The 15,419-nt window shown below is 38.7% G+C and overlaps 1 protein-coding gene across 8 annotated transcripts in view; it reads right to left on the reverse strand.

Moving 5' to 3' along the window:
- Nucleotides 1-15,419, reverse strand: part of LOC121281092 (kelch-like protein 3) — a 178,176-nt gene that overhangs the window by 12,779 nt on the left and 149,978 nt on the right. For all 8 annotated transcript variants that reach the window (XR_005943812.1, XR_005943813.1, XM_041193755.1 and 5 more), the window contains 3 exons: nucleotides 12,659-12,856; nucleotides 10,727-10,828; nucleotides 8,887-9,015 (listed from right to left, as the gene is read on the reverse strand). Coding sequence is in view for 6 of the 8 variants with exons in the window: in XM_041193755.1 (XP_041049689.1) it covers nucleotides 8,887-9,015; nucleotides 10,727-10,828; nucleotides 12,659-12,856 (429 nt within the window). In the remaining 2 variants the exon portion in view is untranslated. The remainder of the gene's footprint in view (nucleotides 1-8,886; nucleotides 9,016-10,726; nucleotides 10,829-12,658; nucleotides 12,857-15,419) is intronic.

The raw sequence follows: 15,419 nt of genomic DNA on the forward strand, positions 1-15,419 counted from the left end.
AATCTTAAGTTTATGAGTATGAGAGGCACTTTGAATTTAGGAGTTGGTGAGGTATTTTAGAAGTGTGGAGACTGCAAGATAGCTTTGGCAATTGCTAAGGCTTGTCTGGGAGTAGAAGAGATAACTGACTGAGTTGGAGAAAATAACCAAAAGTTACGAGAGTTGGCAGATAAGTTAAAATTGGGGTTACCTACGGGGATAGGAAATCAGATATAGTTAAAAGTAGCACAGGATCTATAGTTGGAAGTGAGTCACAACTGGAGGTAGTGAGACTTCAGTTGCAAATGAAGAAGCTTGAATTAGAAGCAAGGGAATTAGAAATTGTGAAGATGGAGAAGGAGGAAAGAGAAAGAGAGAGAGAGAGAGATAATTCCAACTGAAAATGTTGGCAGTTAGAAAGGAGATGTCAGTAGGTGAGGAAGGATTTATCTCTACAGTAGAACCCAGTGAGAATATGTTTAAATTTGTACAAGCTCTTCCAAAGTTTGAGGAAAAAGATATTGAAGCATTCTTTATTTCATTTGAGAAGCTAATTAAACAGATGAAATGGCCACAAGAAAACTGGACGTTATTATTATAGTCTAAGTTGTTAAGTAGTGCACTTGAGGTATATGCTTCTCTAGCAGAAGAAATGTCAGTGAATTATGATGTGGTGAAAAAAGCTATTTTAAGTGCATATGAGTTGGTTCCTGAAGCATACAGGCAGAAATTTAGAAATATGAGAAAACACCTGGGCAAACTTATATTGATTTTGAAAGAGTAAAACAAAGAAATTTTAACCAGTGGATATGAGCGTTAAAAATAGAGACAACCTACACAGCTCTTAGGGAAGTCATTCTTTTGGAAGGATTGAAAAATTCAATCCCTTCGGTAGTGAGAACTCATGTGGAGGAATAGAGAGTTTATTCTGTAAGACAAGCAGCAAAGATAGCTGATGATTATGAGTTAATTCATAGGGCTAAACCTTTTTTGCATTAACTTTTCAAATTGGAAAAGGATAAAAAGTGGGGAGGTGAAAGGAAGGTAGGCAGTCAGGGAAGAGGAGTAGCTGGAAGTTCCCAGGAAGTTTTTTCTCAGAATAAAAAAGGTGCTGAAGGTAGAAGTGACATTCAAAAATTGAAGTTTTCATTGTAATAAACTGGGGCACACAAAGTCAATGTATTGGAGATTGCAGGAAAAATCTGTAGGAATTATTGAGGTACAGAAAAGCTCTAGAAGTAAAAGTACTGTTGATTCTGAGGTTCAGGCACAGGAGAAACCAGTGGTTTGTGTGCAGGTGAAACAGGGAGAATCAGTGAAAGGTAAAGAAGTGGGAATGTGTTCACAGTTTACTGAGGAGAATTCAGAGGAGCAGGTTGCAAAAATGTTTAAAGATTTTGTATGTGAAGGGAAAGTCTTTCCATGTGTACAGGGGGGAGTAGGTAAAGATGTGAAATTTTTGAGACACACAGGGGCCAGTCAATCCTTAATGTTGTGGGATAGTGATATTTGTTGTTCAAAAGGAGTATTGCAGGAGAAGGTAAATCTATTCCGTCGTGGAAGGTAAATTTAAAGAGCAAATGGAAAAGGGTGAAGTGATGGTTGGAGTAGTGAAAGAATTGCCCATTGCAGGGGTTCAATTTATTCTGGGTAATGATATAGCTGGATCGCAAATGTGGATGATGCCTATGATAGGTGAGCACTCTTTAGAAGTGTTTTCAACATAAGTGCTACAGAAGGAACATCCTGGATTGTTTCCTGATTGTGTTATAACAAGAATAAAGGCTCATCGGAAAGAACAAGATAAACAAGCTAAGCAGGCAGTTCAAAGATAAGGAGGTGTTGAAATCCAATTGGCTGGCACTGTATTTGATAACATTGTTCAGGAGGAAGGAATGCAGGACAGTTCAGTTGAAATGTTTAACTCAGAGGTTAGTGGAGTTACAGGAAAATAATTTGCAATTAAAACATTTATATCAGAAGGTTTATTCAGAAACCGAAGCAAAATGTATTCCAGTATGTTATCATCTTCGGAAAGGTATTTTGATGAGAAAACAGCGGTCGGATCATGTCTCAGTAAATGAAAGCTGGAGGGAGATGCATCAGATTGTTATTCCATTAGGGCATAGAAATGAGATTCTGAGGGTTGCTCATGAAATTCCAAGGGGGGGACGTTTAGGAATTAGGAAAACACAGGAAAAGATAGAGGTTTTTTTTGGCCAGGAGTGCATAGGGATGTAGTCAAATTCTGTAGAACATGTTATACATGTCAAATAACAGGAAAACCACAAGCAGTGATTAAGCCAATGCCTTTAATCCCAATACCAGCAATTGAAGAACCTTTTACCAGGGTCATGTTTGATTGTGTACGACGCTTCCCTAAGACTAAAAGTGGAAATCAGTATTTATTGACAATAATGGATGTGTCTACTAGGTTTCCTGAAGTTATACCTTTAAGAAATATTGCAACTAAGAAGATTGCAGAAGAGTTAATTACATTTTTCACACAATAAGGTTTACTTAAAGAAATACAATCAGATCAGGAGTCAAATTTCATGTCACAGCTGTTTAAGGAAGTAATGAACAGTTTGGGGATAAAACAGTTTAAGTCAACAGCTTAACATCCAGAGTCACAAGGAGATTTGGAAAGATGGCATCAAACTTTAAAAACTATGATAAGAGCATACTGTCATGATTATGCACAGGATTGGGATACAGGAGTTCCATTTTTGTTATTTGCTATTAGAGACACTCTTAATGCATCAACTGGTTTTAGCCCCTTTGAACTAGTTTATGGTCATGAGGTAAGGGGACCACTGAAGTTGATTTATGAGAAATTGGTAGGTCAAGATTCAGAAACTACTCCCCTGGATTATGTATTAAATTTCAGAGAAAGATTGGACAGAGCATGTGAACTGGCTAGGGAACATTAAAGATAACACAGCAAGTGATGAAAGTGAAAGAAGATAAGGCTACTAAAATTCAGAGTTTTACTTCCGGAGAGAAAGTGCTCGGTTTTTAACCAGTACTAGGTGATTTATTAAATGCAAGATTTAGTGGGCCTTACAGGATTGAAAATAAATTGAGTGAAGAAAATTATTTAATAAATACTCCAGATAGAAGAAAGAAGCAGAGGGTGTGTAATGTAAATACACTTAAAAAGTACTTTGACAGGGAAGAGGAACAAAAAGAGGTATTAGTGATGGTGGTTGATGAGAAAGGGGTGGAAGTGTGGGACTCTAAAATTGATTTTCCTCTAATCAAATTGGATAATGAGGAGCTGCTTGAAAATTTAAACAAAATATTGAGTTACCTTCCAAACAAGTGTCAAAGTGATTTGGAAAAGCTATTGCAGTCACACAAACCTATTTGTGGAAATAAGTTGGGAAAGACACATTTAGCTTTACATGATGTATGTATAGAAATATCACCTTCAATAGGCAACAACCTTATAGATTAAATCTGGCAAAGTTATCACAAGTACCAAAAGAAATTGATTTTATGCTCCAAAATGATATCATTGAGTCTAGTTACAATAACTGGAGTTCGCCTATTGTACTGGTACCGAAACCAAATGGAACAAAAGACTGTGTGGACTATCGAAAGGTGAATGCGGTGACAAAAGTGGATTCATATCCCATACCACGTTGGAAGATTACATTGAGAAAGTGGGACAATCAAAATTTGTCACAAATATTGACCTGCTAAAAGGATATCGGCAGGTACCATTGTTGGAGACAACAAAGGAGATATCAGCTTTTGTAATGCCAAGTGGACTATATCAGTTTAAAGTCATGCCATTTGGTATGAAGAATGCACCTGCGACATTTCAAAGACTGACAAACAAAGTAACTGCAGGTCTAAGCAATTGTGCAGTTTATATTGATGATCTAATTGTTTTCAGTCAGACATGGGAGGAGCATTTACAGCATCTGCAAAAATTATTTACTCGACTAACAAGGAGCTAATTTGGTGATGAAATTGGCTAAAAGTGAATTTGCAAAAGCGCAAGTTACGAATCTAGGCCACACCATTGGACATGGTAAGATCGCTCCAAGCGATGCGAAAGTCAAGGCTATTGTGGATTTCCCAGTGCCTACAACAAAATGAGAAGTTTTGAGATTTCTGGGCATGAGTACGTTTTACTGGATATTTGTAGCAGATTTTAGCCAAGTGGTTGCTCCACTGACAGAACTCTTAAAAAAAAACAAGAAGATTCAATGGACACTGGAGTGTCAGAAGTCCTTCGATAGTTTGAAAACTGTATTAACTACAAAACGAGTGTTGGCAGTACCCATTATGCCAAGCAATTCAAGTTGGCCGTTGATGCAAGCGATAAAGGCATTGGGGCTGTACTGTTACAAGATGATGACACTGGAAATGAAAAACCAATAGGGTATTTTTCATGGAAGCTGAATGTACAACAGAGAAGATATTCAACGGCCGTAAAAAGACTTTGAGTTTGGTGTTAGCATTGCAGCATTTTGAAATTTATGTTGCAAACAATTCATCAGAAACAATTGTTTATACAGACCATAATTTTTTGAAAGCTTTTGGACAAATTTCATGACAAAAGTGCAAGGCTTTTCAAATGGAGTCTATTATTACAGCCATTTAATCTATGTATTATACATATTGCTGAAGGAGAAAATCTGATCGCAGGTGCATTATCAAGAGTTTGAAGCTTAAAGGAAAATGGGATATCTAAAAAAAAACCTGGACACTGACCTGGACCGATTTCTATTGATACCAAGGACTTGTGTATATATTTGTTATGTTAATGCATGCACCTGATAATGTAATAGTGTAATAAGTATAGGAGATAGTGAAAGATGGGTTATTAAAACAAAGCCGTCTTTTAGAATTATGACGGTTCATTTTTCGATAGGGAGGGGGATGTCATGAAGTGATTCATGTATACAATATTATTGGAAAATATTTTTCTTTTAAAATAGAGGTTTAGTCTGTGGGTGCGTCTTAATTGGATTAAAGCCAGCGAGGCTGGGTGCTTTGACGTGTCCTAGTTTTGAGATGTAAGAGAGATAGAGTGCATTTGCATTTTTTGAATAGAGCATTCAGAAGTGGGGTGAAAACTGACACCTATCTAGCAGATACCAAGCAATATGTTTATATTGGTACTATGAAAGGGGTTTTATTGTTAGAGAGGTTTAGTTCAAAGGTTGGTGATACAAACTATCAAAGGACTTCTGACACTCCAGTGTCCACTGAAACTTCACTGGGCTGTGCTAGGTATAACAAGACAACCGTTTTGTGTGTGTGTAGAGCAGAGGCAATGTGAGATCAAAAGCAGCTGAAAGCCTCCACAGGAACCAAAGTGAAAAGAAGCTCATTTTGAATTCGTAAGGTGAAAATGCTTTGCCTGGTATCTGGTTAAGTCTATGAGTTACTGTTGCCATGATGGAGATTTGTTTGGGAATTTGTTAAAAGTTATGATAGTAGTAATTTGTAGTCACGTGTATATATATATATATATATATATATATTTTAACCTGTGTAAATTAATAAAATGTTTCATTTAGCTTAATGTAAAACCTCGAGAACTGGTGGTCTGATTCCTGAATTTAGAGTCTCATCTCAAACGTAACACTTAAAATGATAGGTTATGACAGTTGCTTAAAGTTTCCCTCTGGGATTTTTAAATAACTCAGATTTACCAACTGCTCAGTCATAACAGACACCCACTGCAGAATAACCAGCCTCTGACCTATTCTTGTAGCTACAGTATTTACGTGGCTGTCAAATTAAGTTAATCTCAGGAGTTGTGAATAGAACTGAACAGTGTGCAATCATCAGTGAACATTCTCACTTCTGACCTCATGGTGGAGGGAATATCATTGAAGAATAACTGAAGGCGGTGAGACCTATTTCTCTACGTATGCCTCATGTCAACTCTGCTAGTTGTCTGAATCAAAATGGATTCCACTTCCTCAACATGCAACTGGGGGTGTTTGACCATAAGCAGCATATATGCAGGTTAAGGTTCGGTATCCTGGCAGCAGTCACAAGGCATTTATTTTGCCACTGTCCTCTGTGCCAACAATATTTCAACAACCACAGCATAGCAACAGGTGGCCATTGGGCAAATAGGGTTATTCATTGATGACATGGTTCACGACTCAAGTTTGCAACCCACACACACACGTGCACAGTAGGCATGAAAGCCATATTGTCATAAGACATTTGATATAACTGACCACTGGGATCCTGAAACAACAAATTTATGCCTGAACCACTTGATTAAGTGGGTCTTAAGATTTACCATGGTATGCTGTATGATGCACAACCTTGCCTTCATGAAGGAACAGCAGCTACCATCACCTATAAGGCTAGAAGCTTAGAGCGCATTGAGGTGGAAGAGGAGGAAAAAGAAAAAGGCTGAAAACTAGAGAGTCCCTTTCTGCTGGAGTTGTACGTGAATAACTAGTTCAAGAGCGATACCAGTAAACCCAAACCCAGTTCCCCACAACCACTTTCCTTACCTTCCCTCTGTCACTGACAATCACATTGTCCTCTTGCCCACAATGCAAAAATAAAAACCAACACAAAATATACATTCAAATCCAAATTTATAAATGAAATCATGCCATATTCCATACAATAGTCAACTAATCACCCTTGTGCATTACTTATTTGGCATGTGCATAGTCACAGAGCCAAGCAATAGCCTGGTTAGTGGCTAGATGGAGTTCTTTAAGCCTGCCTTCAAGTTTAGTCAGTGGACACTCCTTGACAATGTGAGTCATGATTTGGACTACACCTCAGTTGCAGCCTGGATAGTACTGGCAATCCCACTGACATTGGGTAATTGCACAGAGGCCTCGGTCAATCCAGAATCAGTTTCAAACGGCTCACTGTCGTCATGGAAGAAAATAACCGGGTGGACGAGTAATGAAGCCTACAATTAGAGAGTGGTTTCTGGTGGATGCTTTCTCCTGCCAATCCTCTTACCATAGGTCCTCAGCTGTTACTCCTCAGCATTGTGGGTTTAACCATACAGGGTGGCATGATGAAAGACGCTCTGTGGTCTTGAAAAGGTACTGTCTGTACTTAAGGGCTCTGTCAAGGGTGAGATGAACTGAGCAGTAGCCGAGGATAGAGTGGGGCAGCTGATACGATGTGGCATTTGAAGATCATTCACAGAATTTGACCACTCATGAGTCATTAAATATCTTCTGCCACTGCATTCAGGTCTTTGGGGCTACATTCCTGGAACTGAACTACGTGGCTATCTGTTCCACTACCTTCTCATGCTGTGTCTGGAGAACATTTTGAGGATACAGGTCACCTCTCCTACCTTCCACCTCCTCCACCAAGACTTTCAAATGCAGCATCCCGAAAATCTGGGGGCCTGTGCTCTCCCGTGACAACGTTAGAAATACAGGTCCCTTTAAAGAGTAAACAGGACAAGCTTCAGAGTGAATTGAGAACAGGTGGTGCTCACTGAAGCCTGTAATTAAGAGCTGGTTTTCCCACTGAGAGGGAGGTTTTGCTTCTGGACAGGGAGATGGATCCAGAAGGGAAGAGCGGAAACTGGTATTTGTACTGAACTATAGTTTAACAATAAAACAGTTGTGTTTCACAGAATGTTTTCTGCTGCCTGATTCAGTAAAGGATATCATCCCACGGTCAGCTATCTTCTTTCTTTCCCAGGTCAGATTCAGTTGCAGAACAACTCCCAGCACCTGCTCCAGCCTCAATGCTCCTCACCTGTAAGAGGTGCAGGCTGGCTTTAAGTAATGCAAATTAGTAACATTATAAAGAACCCTGATGTGTTCAGCCAATGACCAGCATGGTTGGTGACCAATGCATGCAGAAATCATAATAATTAGCAGGCAACATGAAGTTGGCATACTGTCTGCATTCCAATTCATGGGTATGGGTTAACCTTACATTTGGATTCCTCCAACATTTCTCAAGGCTAACCGACTTAGTACCCCGCTCCCCTGGCTGTGTCAGGCAGAGTTCACATGAAGATGCCCCACCAGTGACAGACTAACTGAACTCAATATGCTGTGTTTTCCTGATTGAGTGAGGGTCAAGTACACTTCAACAATGACTTGCATTTATGAAGCACCTTTAATGTAAGAATGGAACTAGGCATATGCAGTCCCACCCAGCAGAATGTCACAGGAGAACAGTTGGAGAGGGATCATGTGGTCGACAGCTTCAAAGTCTGCAGACAGACCAAGAAAGTAGAAGTGGGGTGGTTTTCCAAGGTCATAGTCACATCGGATGTTATGTGACGATTTTGCTACTGTGGCAGGGCCAGAAACTTGATTGGAAGATTCAGATAATGGAGTTCGGGAAAGAAAGGCATGTATTTGAGAGATAGGTGAAGCTAGCAATGAGCAAAACAAACACACTGAATGACTGCTGAAGGAAGAGGAGAGTATAAAACATTCAATGATGCCAGGAAAAGGATAGAGATTGAAATAATGAATTCCCAGGTAAAGACTGAGAATAAGACATTTAGAAGGTCACTAAGGGAAAAAATGAAAATAAAAATTCTTGGGCATTGGAAAAGACTAAGAATTAAATATTCAATGAGTCTCATGGAAAGAACTGAGAATAAAATAGTCCTTATCATTACACTCATTGAATAAGAATCAGTCGTGAAAATTGTTGTATACATGGATTGTAAAATAATTTATAATTTTCCATAATTAAGTTATTGAAACTGTCCAGGAATTGTTAAAAAAAGTGGGGTTTATCAAGTCCGAACAAATTTACTATGGTATCTCTCCAGGTTATGCAAGATACATTAGTTCTAAAACTAAAAAAAAATTCAAGCTAGTTTTTTTCAATAATCTGATCAATTTTAAAAGACAAACTGGAGGCTGTAAAATGTTGTACATTATATAAGAAACATATTTTTAAAAATCAAACCTGCACCACTACGACGTGTACTCATATCTGAAACATATGTCCATTCATTGCTGACTGGATTATATGCTTCAACAGTACTAAGACACTGACGAGATGCTCCATCGTAGCCACCTACAGCATACAACCTGCCTGAGGAGATAGAGAGTGCATTAATAGTCAACACACACATTTTATGGAAAATTGTTAAACACTACATTGTTTCTTGTTCAACACTGGCTGTCCAACTGAGGAGCGAGAGAAAGAAATGGGAAGAGGAGAGGGGGTGTGTGAACATCAGAAGCGATGAAAGGCATCAACCTGAAATGTTAACTCTTGCTTCTCTCTCCAAAGATGCTGCCAGACCTGCTGAGCATTTTCAGCATTTACTGTCTTTAATTCAGATTTCCAGAACCTGCAGTACTTTATTTCTGTACAAGAGTTAACATGACTTTCCCTAAATTTCATTTTAAATCCTTAGTACAAATTCAATGTTTCCCTCCCCTGTCAACCCAGGAAGTTATTGCTTACTCCCAAATAGCAAAGAATGGAAGTCTGTGTAGAAGAATCTGTGTGGAAAACAGTCATGCAAGGAATATGGCCTAGATATCACAGCATTACCTTTAAAGTGCTTCTAGCTTCAAAAACTTGTGACATAAGGCAAAATAGCCACAGAGAAAAAATCCCACATAATGAGAGTTGTTCTCAGGACTGTCTCACCAGTTGTGTTTAGAGTGTAGATAATCATTCAGTTTAAATGATTTGGTTGGGCATCTTCTTTCTGAAGATTAGCAGTCTGGTGCATTATTAAATTCAAGTAGACAGGAACTGTAAATCTTGCTTGTGATTTTGTTTTTGTGAAAAAATTGCAACTAATGAAATTCTGTAAGTTTCATTTTTGGAAAGCTGAATTTGATATGTACGTTTATTATATATGTATAGTTATCAATACATAACCATCTTCAACTGAATGAAGAGTTGTATATGGAAAGTGTGGATACACTTAGTAAATAAAAAGTTCCATACGTGCTTTGTTTTAGGTACTGGGCATATTTGCAAATTGTCCTTAATATGAAAAAGATTGGCTTTTAGTTTTCTCTATTCTCCGGCTAAAAGCTGAGATGTCTTACAGAAGAACAAAGTAGAAGTGGATCTGTTCTGAAATGTGGAAGGTACAAGATGCTTTCATGAAAGGGAATATTAAAAATAAAATTACACAATTAAGAGGAGCCTCCGGATGAATATGCTGTTTGAAAGCACCAACACCAACTCACTAACCTTCGTGAAAATGTTTCATACTGTTCTGTCTAACAAAACATGCTATCGGTGCAGTGCACAGTGTGCATTCCTCTCTGCTGTGCAGGTTTGAGTTTTTTGCATTATCATGCTTGTGAAAGAACACCCAGAAACATCTTCATTAAGATAAACACTTAGCATGCAACAGGCCAGTGACAAGGTAAAAGGCCACACAGTGACTTACAGCCCTCAGGAGAATTGGCCCTCTTAAAAGACTGTAAAAAGAATAATCTTTAAATAAATCATTCACTTTGGTAAGCAATAAAGGATGTGATCTGATTTTTCATATAGATAAGTTTATTTCCACTAAAGAAACCACTACAACATGCCTAAATTTACATCAGAAGGATTAAAAATTCTAAAACTTCTGGGTCAGAGTTAATGTGAAAAATGAATTCATTTTTCTTTTATTCAAACTATAAGACAGCCTTTAGGCTTAGGGTTCAAAGGTCAAGTAAATAAATTCCTTTTGTTTCATACATTTATTTTGTTACTGGAAATAGTTAAGAACAACAATCTGTTCAGAAAATATATAGGGCTACAAAACATCCGTCATCTTTTCTCTTACCTTCCACAACTCCTACACCAACACTACTTCTTCTGGTGTTCATGGGTGCCACGAAAAACCATTCATTGATTTTGTAATTATAAGCCTCCACTGATGATAATCCTACTTAACAGGGGGAAAATGGTATAATCACCTCATTTCTAAAACTAAAATAAATAAACATAAAAACGAGGATATCTTTGTTATTGAATGAACCAACAGCTAATAAAGTATATCAGGATTACGAATATTCTTTAGCAAAATGAAGCCAAGCCTCAAGAGATTAAACAGATTAGAATATGTGACAGTGCTAATTGCACAGGGTCAGTTTGAAGAAACGCACTTTGATTCACATATTTGTTTCCAAGGCATGACTCCTGTAACCACAAGCGAAATTGAGGTAAATGAACCTTTGAGGCAGTAACACTAAAAATCACTTATCACTAATAATTTTGTATTTGTTACAATTAGGATTAATAAACATATCAAAAGAAACTAGATTAAGAAATGATTTATATTTTGTAGGAATGTGTACATCACTGGGAAAGTCAGCATTTGTTGTCCTAACTACCCTCAAACTGAGTGGTTTGTTAGGCCATTTCAGAGTGCAGTTAAGACTGTGGATCTAAAGTCACATGTAGGCCAGACCAGGTAAGGACAACAGGTTTCCTTCCCTAAAGGACATTAGTGAACCAGAATGGTCTTTACGATAATGATAGCTTTTATTAATCTGAATTTGAATTCATCCAGCTGCTCTGATGGGATTTGAACTCATGCCCCTTAGCATTAGCCTGGGCGTGTGGATTACTAATCCAGCAATATTACCACACTGCCACGTCTCCCCGCGTGTACGTGTGCACACACGTGAGTTCCTTGAATGTCATGCATTCCTTCCATATAGGATCATTGTAAATTGGTTAAATTTAAAAATTATGCTAAAATGGGAAGGGAGGAGAAAATCAAGTCACAGCTACCATGGAACCTAGAAAAGTTATGTAAAATATGTGAATGCCCAAAATAATGGCAAATGAAACTTAATACAGATAAGGTTACACACTTTAAGTACTGCACCCAGTTTTAGGCATCATGACAAAGAAAACAGTCAAGTATGGAGGCAATCTAATCAAAACAAAAGGGTTGATCTCTGGCATTAGAGGACTGAGTTATGAGGAAAGGCTGGATAAAATAAGCTCCATGAGCTCTTGATTACAACAAATACAAAATAATTAGTGAGGAAAAGGCAGCTGATGATAAAAGTCTTGTAGATTGGAAACCGAGGGGGGCTTTTTGGAAGCATATAAGATATTAAATGCTATAGACGAAGCACCACTTAAAGGTTCATTCAAAATGCAATTAGATGACATGATGGGGCAATTGTAACATTTAGTTTACAGGCATCAAAATAAGCCAAGTAGCTTCCCTCATCTTGTGATAATGTAACAGTAACTTTTGATGGAGTTTAATGATGCTCTTTTATACATCTCCACTGAAAAAAATGTATAATTATGCCATCCTGATGCTGGTTCTTGCTACTGCTGTTCTACTCTGGCAGAGTGACATATTTTGCCAAAAGAGTCAATTTTAGTATTTTAATTTTAGCTAACTAGTAGGAACAGGATGCGGGAAGTTGAAATATGAGAATTAGTAGACAGAGGAAATGGAAGATGGTAGTCATGGAAATGCAGGAAGCAAGACCACCTCTCAGTTAATTGCAGTGCCTATAGATGTTCAAGTTGCCTTTGTAAACAAGTGATGAGGAGCAATTGTGCAAAGTAGGTAGTCCAATGAATTAATCGTGCTAACAAGGAGGTGGATTTCAGAAATATCCAACATTTTGTAATTATAAACAAGGTATAAAATGCTAATTTTCTCAAAACAGCAAATAGAATTGTAAAATGAGGAGGGACTTAGATGTGGAAGAGTGAAAAGTATTTCAAGGACAACCCACTATACCTGTGCTCCCATCAAATCCACCGACAGCATACAGCAATTCATTTAAAACTGCTGCCCCAAGAGTACTCCGTCTCTCCTGCATACTGGCAATGGATGTCCAATGGTCTTTAACTGCATCGTACACATCAACAGTCCGGACTCTCAGGGATCCATTGAATCCTCCCACTGCATAAACACGGCCACTCATGTACACAACACCTGGGAGACAGATAAAAAAACAGGACAAGTGTGAGTGTGTATATATACTAGTTATATTGTGTAATCTCCAGTTTTTTTTTAAATTTACACAGTGCCCTGTTTTTTCTGTTTCTTCTGGTGTCTGAATTGTTTTCTTTTCACTCAGGGTGATGCATCCGGTGTTCATCCAAGCAGCCTCTTGCCTACAGTTACACATGATGCAAAATTCCTTGTAATAGAAAGTTGATGAATAAACAGTCTGAATGCAAACAGTGAATTTGAAGCTGCATGACATCAAGATCCTTTGGTATACCAAATACTCATTCCTAAGTCCTGCTGCATTAAATCAGAACAAAATCAAGGCTGCATCCAACTCTGTAATTGCACACAGCGATCAATTGTTTGGTATCATGCTCATAAGCATAATAAACAGTACCTTTATATTTAGGAATAGATTTTAGATTAATGACAATGTACATCAGCACAAACCTGCAATTCTACATAGCTGCTGTCAAATATCCTCTTTAAAGCAGAGTCACAATGCAGCAGGTACCTACGTGATCATAGGAACGTGGGAGCAGGAGTAGGCCATTCAGTCCATTGAGCCTGCTCCGCCATTCAATACGATCATAGCTGATCATCCACTTCAACGCCTTTTTCCCACACTATTCTCATATCCCTTTACATCACTGGTATTTAGAAATCTGTCAACCTCTACTTTCAACATACTCAATGACTGAGCTTCCACAGCCCTCTGGGTAGAGAATTCCAAAGATTCACAATCCTTTGCGTAAAAAAGTTTCTCCAATATTGCTCTTGATGAGCTGGCAAGAGGCAGTAAAGGATGCATTCAGACTTAATGGAAAACAAATAATTGAGCTTGTGGTTCCCCCACTGACTTTAAAATATACCAGCTATAAAGCAACCAATGACGAAGTGCTTCATTAACACCTGCATGGATCATGGACTAGACAATGGATGAAAAACTGTCTTGTTCTTTGAGGCAGTCACTAAGATATATTATTTAGATCAGGTACAGCCTGATCTAAAACTCATTGAGAGGTACAGTAAAAATGTACATGGTAAAGGATGTCCAGGGGATATAGATACATAGTACAATCTGCAATAGTTCCAAATACATTAGTGACATACAGGGATCTAAGTATATTTTAAGGAACGGATAGTGTAAATAATTACATTGTAAGAGATGAACAGGAAGTATGAGCACATTGGAAAGTGTACAAAAGGTATACCCCTTTACATCATTTACAATGTGATCTTTCCCCTATTCATTCCTTACATTGTACATCTTACAACGTGCCTATACCCACTGTACATTTTTTTCCACAAGTATCAGATATTTACTTAGGCAAAAATATATTGTAATAGACGCATTTGCAGCAATTGGTGCACACTACCCAAGGAATATAGGGAGAGGGGAATATGTGGTATTCTTGCTTTCAAATGGCAATAATCAGGAAAGGGTAGAAACTGGATGATGAATGGAAAGCAAATGCACAGATTATTTTCCAAAATTATTCAACAAATATATGTAGTGCATACAGAGTTATGGTTTCCATGTTGAGACATTTTTTTGGCGATGGGATGATAGTAGAGAAAGTACTGGTCTCAGCAGACTAGAATAGTTCGCTGTTCCTAATTGAAGCGCATGAAATGTATGTACACATGCTTGTGGGCATGTGGTGAGAATAGCACCAACCTTATCTATGACATATCCCAAGGTTGAAAGTCTAACAGCAAGCACATAATTACTAGCAGTTAGACAAGATACCAGAGAGGAGTTGGTATTTGTCCAGCAATGTGCCACCAAGGAAGTCAAATTGTTTTTACACTGTCACTGAGCTCTAAACACACTCACTTAGTTAGCAACACATGCACTGAGCTAGGAACATACTCACTGAGCTAGAAGCACAATGACTTGCGATCATATGCTCCACCCATCAATGGTGGGCCACGTTTCCCACCACCACGTCATGAACCTAATTTCAGTATTTTAGCATCTCAAAAAAAGCCCTGCTCGCTGAAATCATTCCCCCATGCCGGATCATCATGGCATGTTGGTGTGCAATGTTTCACAACTGTACATAAGCGAAATGTGCCTGGCGAGCTGTATTTTGCTCAGGACTTCGAGGCTTGTTTGCCTACTTTGCTTCGGGCAGCACTCCCGGTCATCAGCGCCAGGTTTCGCAGGCAGCACCATATCACTTTTAAGGGGGCTCATACGCAGACTAGCCAGACCAGCCATAAACTTTTCAACAGCTGCAGGGCTAAGGCTTCCTTGGGGAAGGGGACGAAGTGGCCTCGGGCAAGGGAAGAGGCTGCAGGGCCAGGGCTGTACTGCAGAAGGGGGGTATCCGAGGGTGTGTGTGTGTGTCACATGCCGATCAGTGTAAGTGGCCTCAGGTGGTGAGGGTGGAGGAGGCAGACTCCAGAGGAGATGAGGCCAGGTGGAAATGTGAGGGTGTGTGAGAGAGAGTGAGTGGTAATGTCCCTTACTTGGCAGTTCTTGTGGTGTCAGTGAATGTGTGATGGGCTTACGAGTGTGTGAATTTAGAGTGATAAG

Source organism: Carcharodon carcharias, chromosome 8 (genome assembly GCF_017639515.1).
Source record: "Carcharodon carcharias isolate sCarCar2 chromosome 8, sCarCar2.pri, whole genome shotgun sequence".
NCBI classification, from domain to species: domain Eukaryota; kingdom Metazoa; phylum Chordata; class Chondrichthyes; order Lamniformes; family Lamnidae; genus Carcharodon; species Carcharodon carcharias.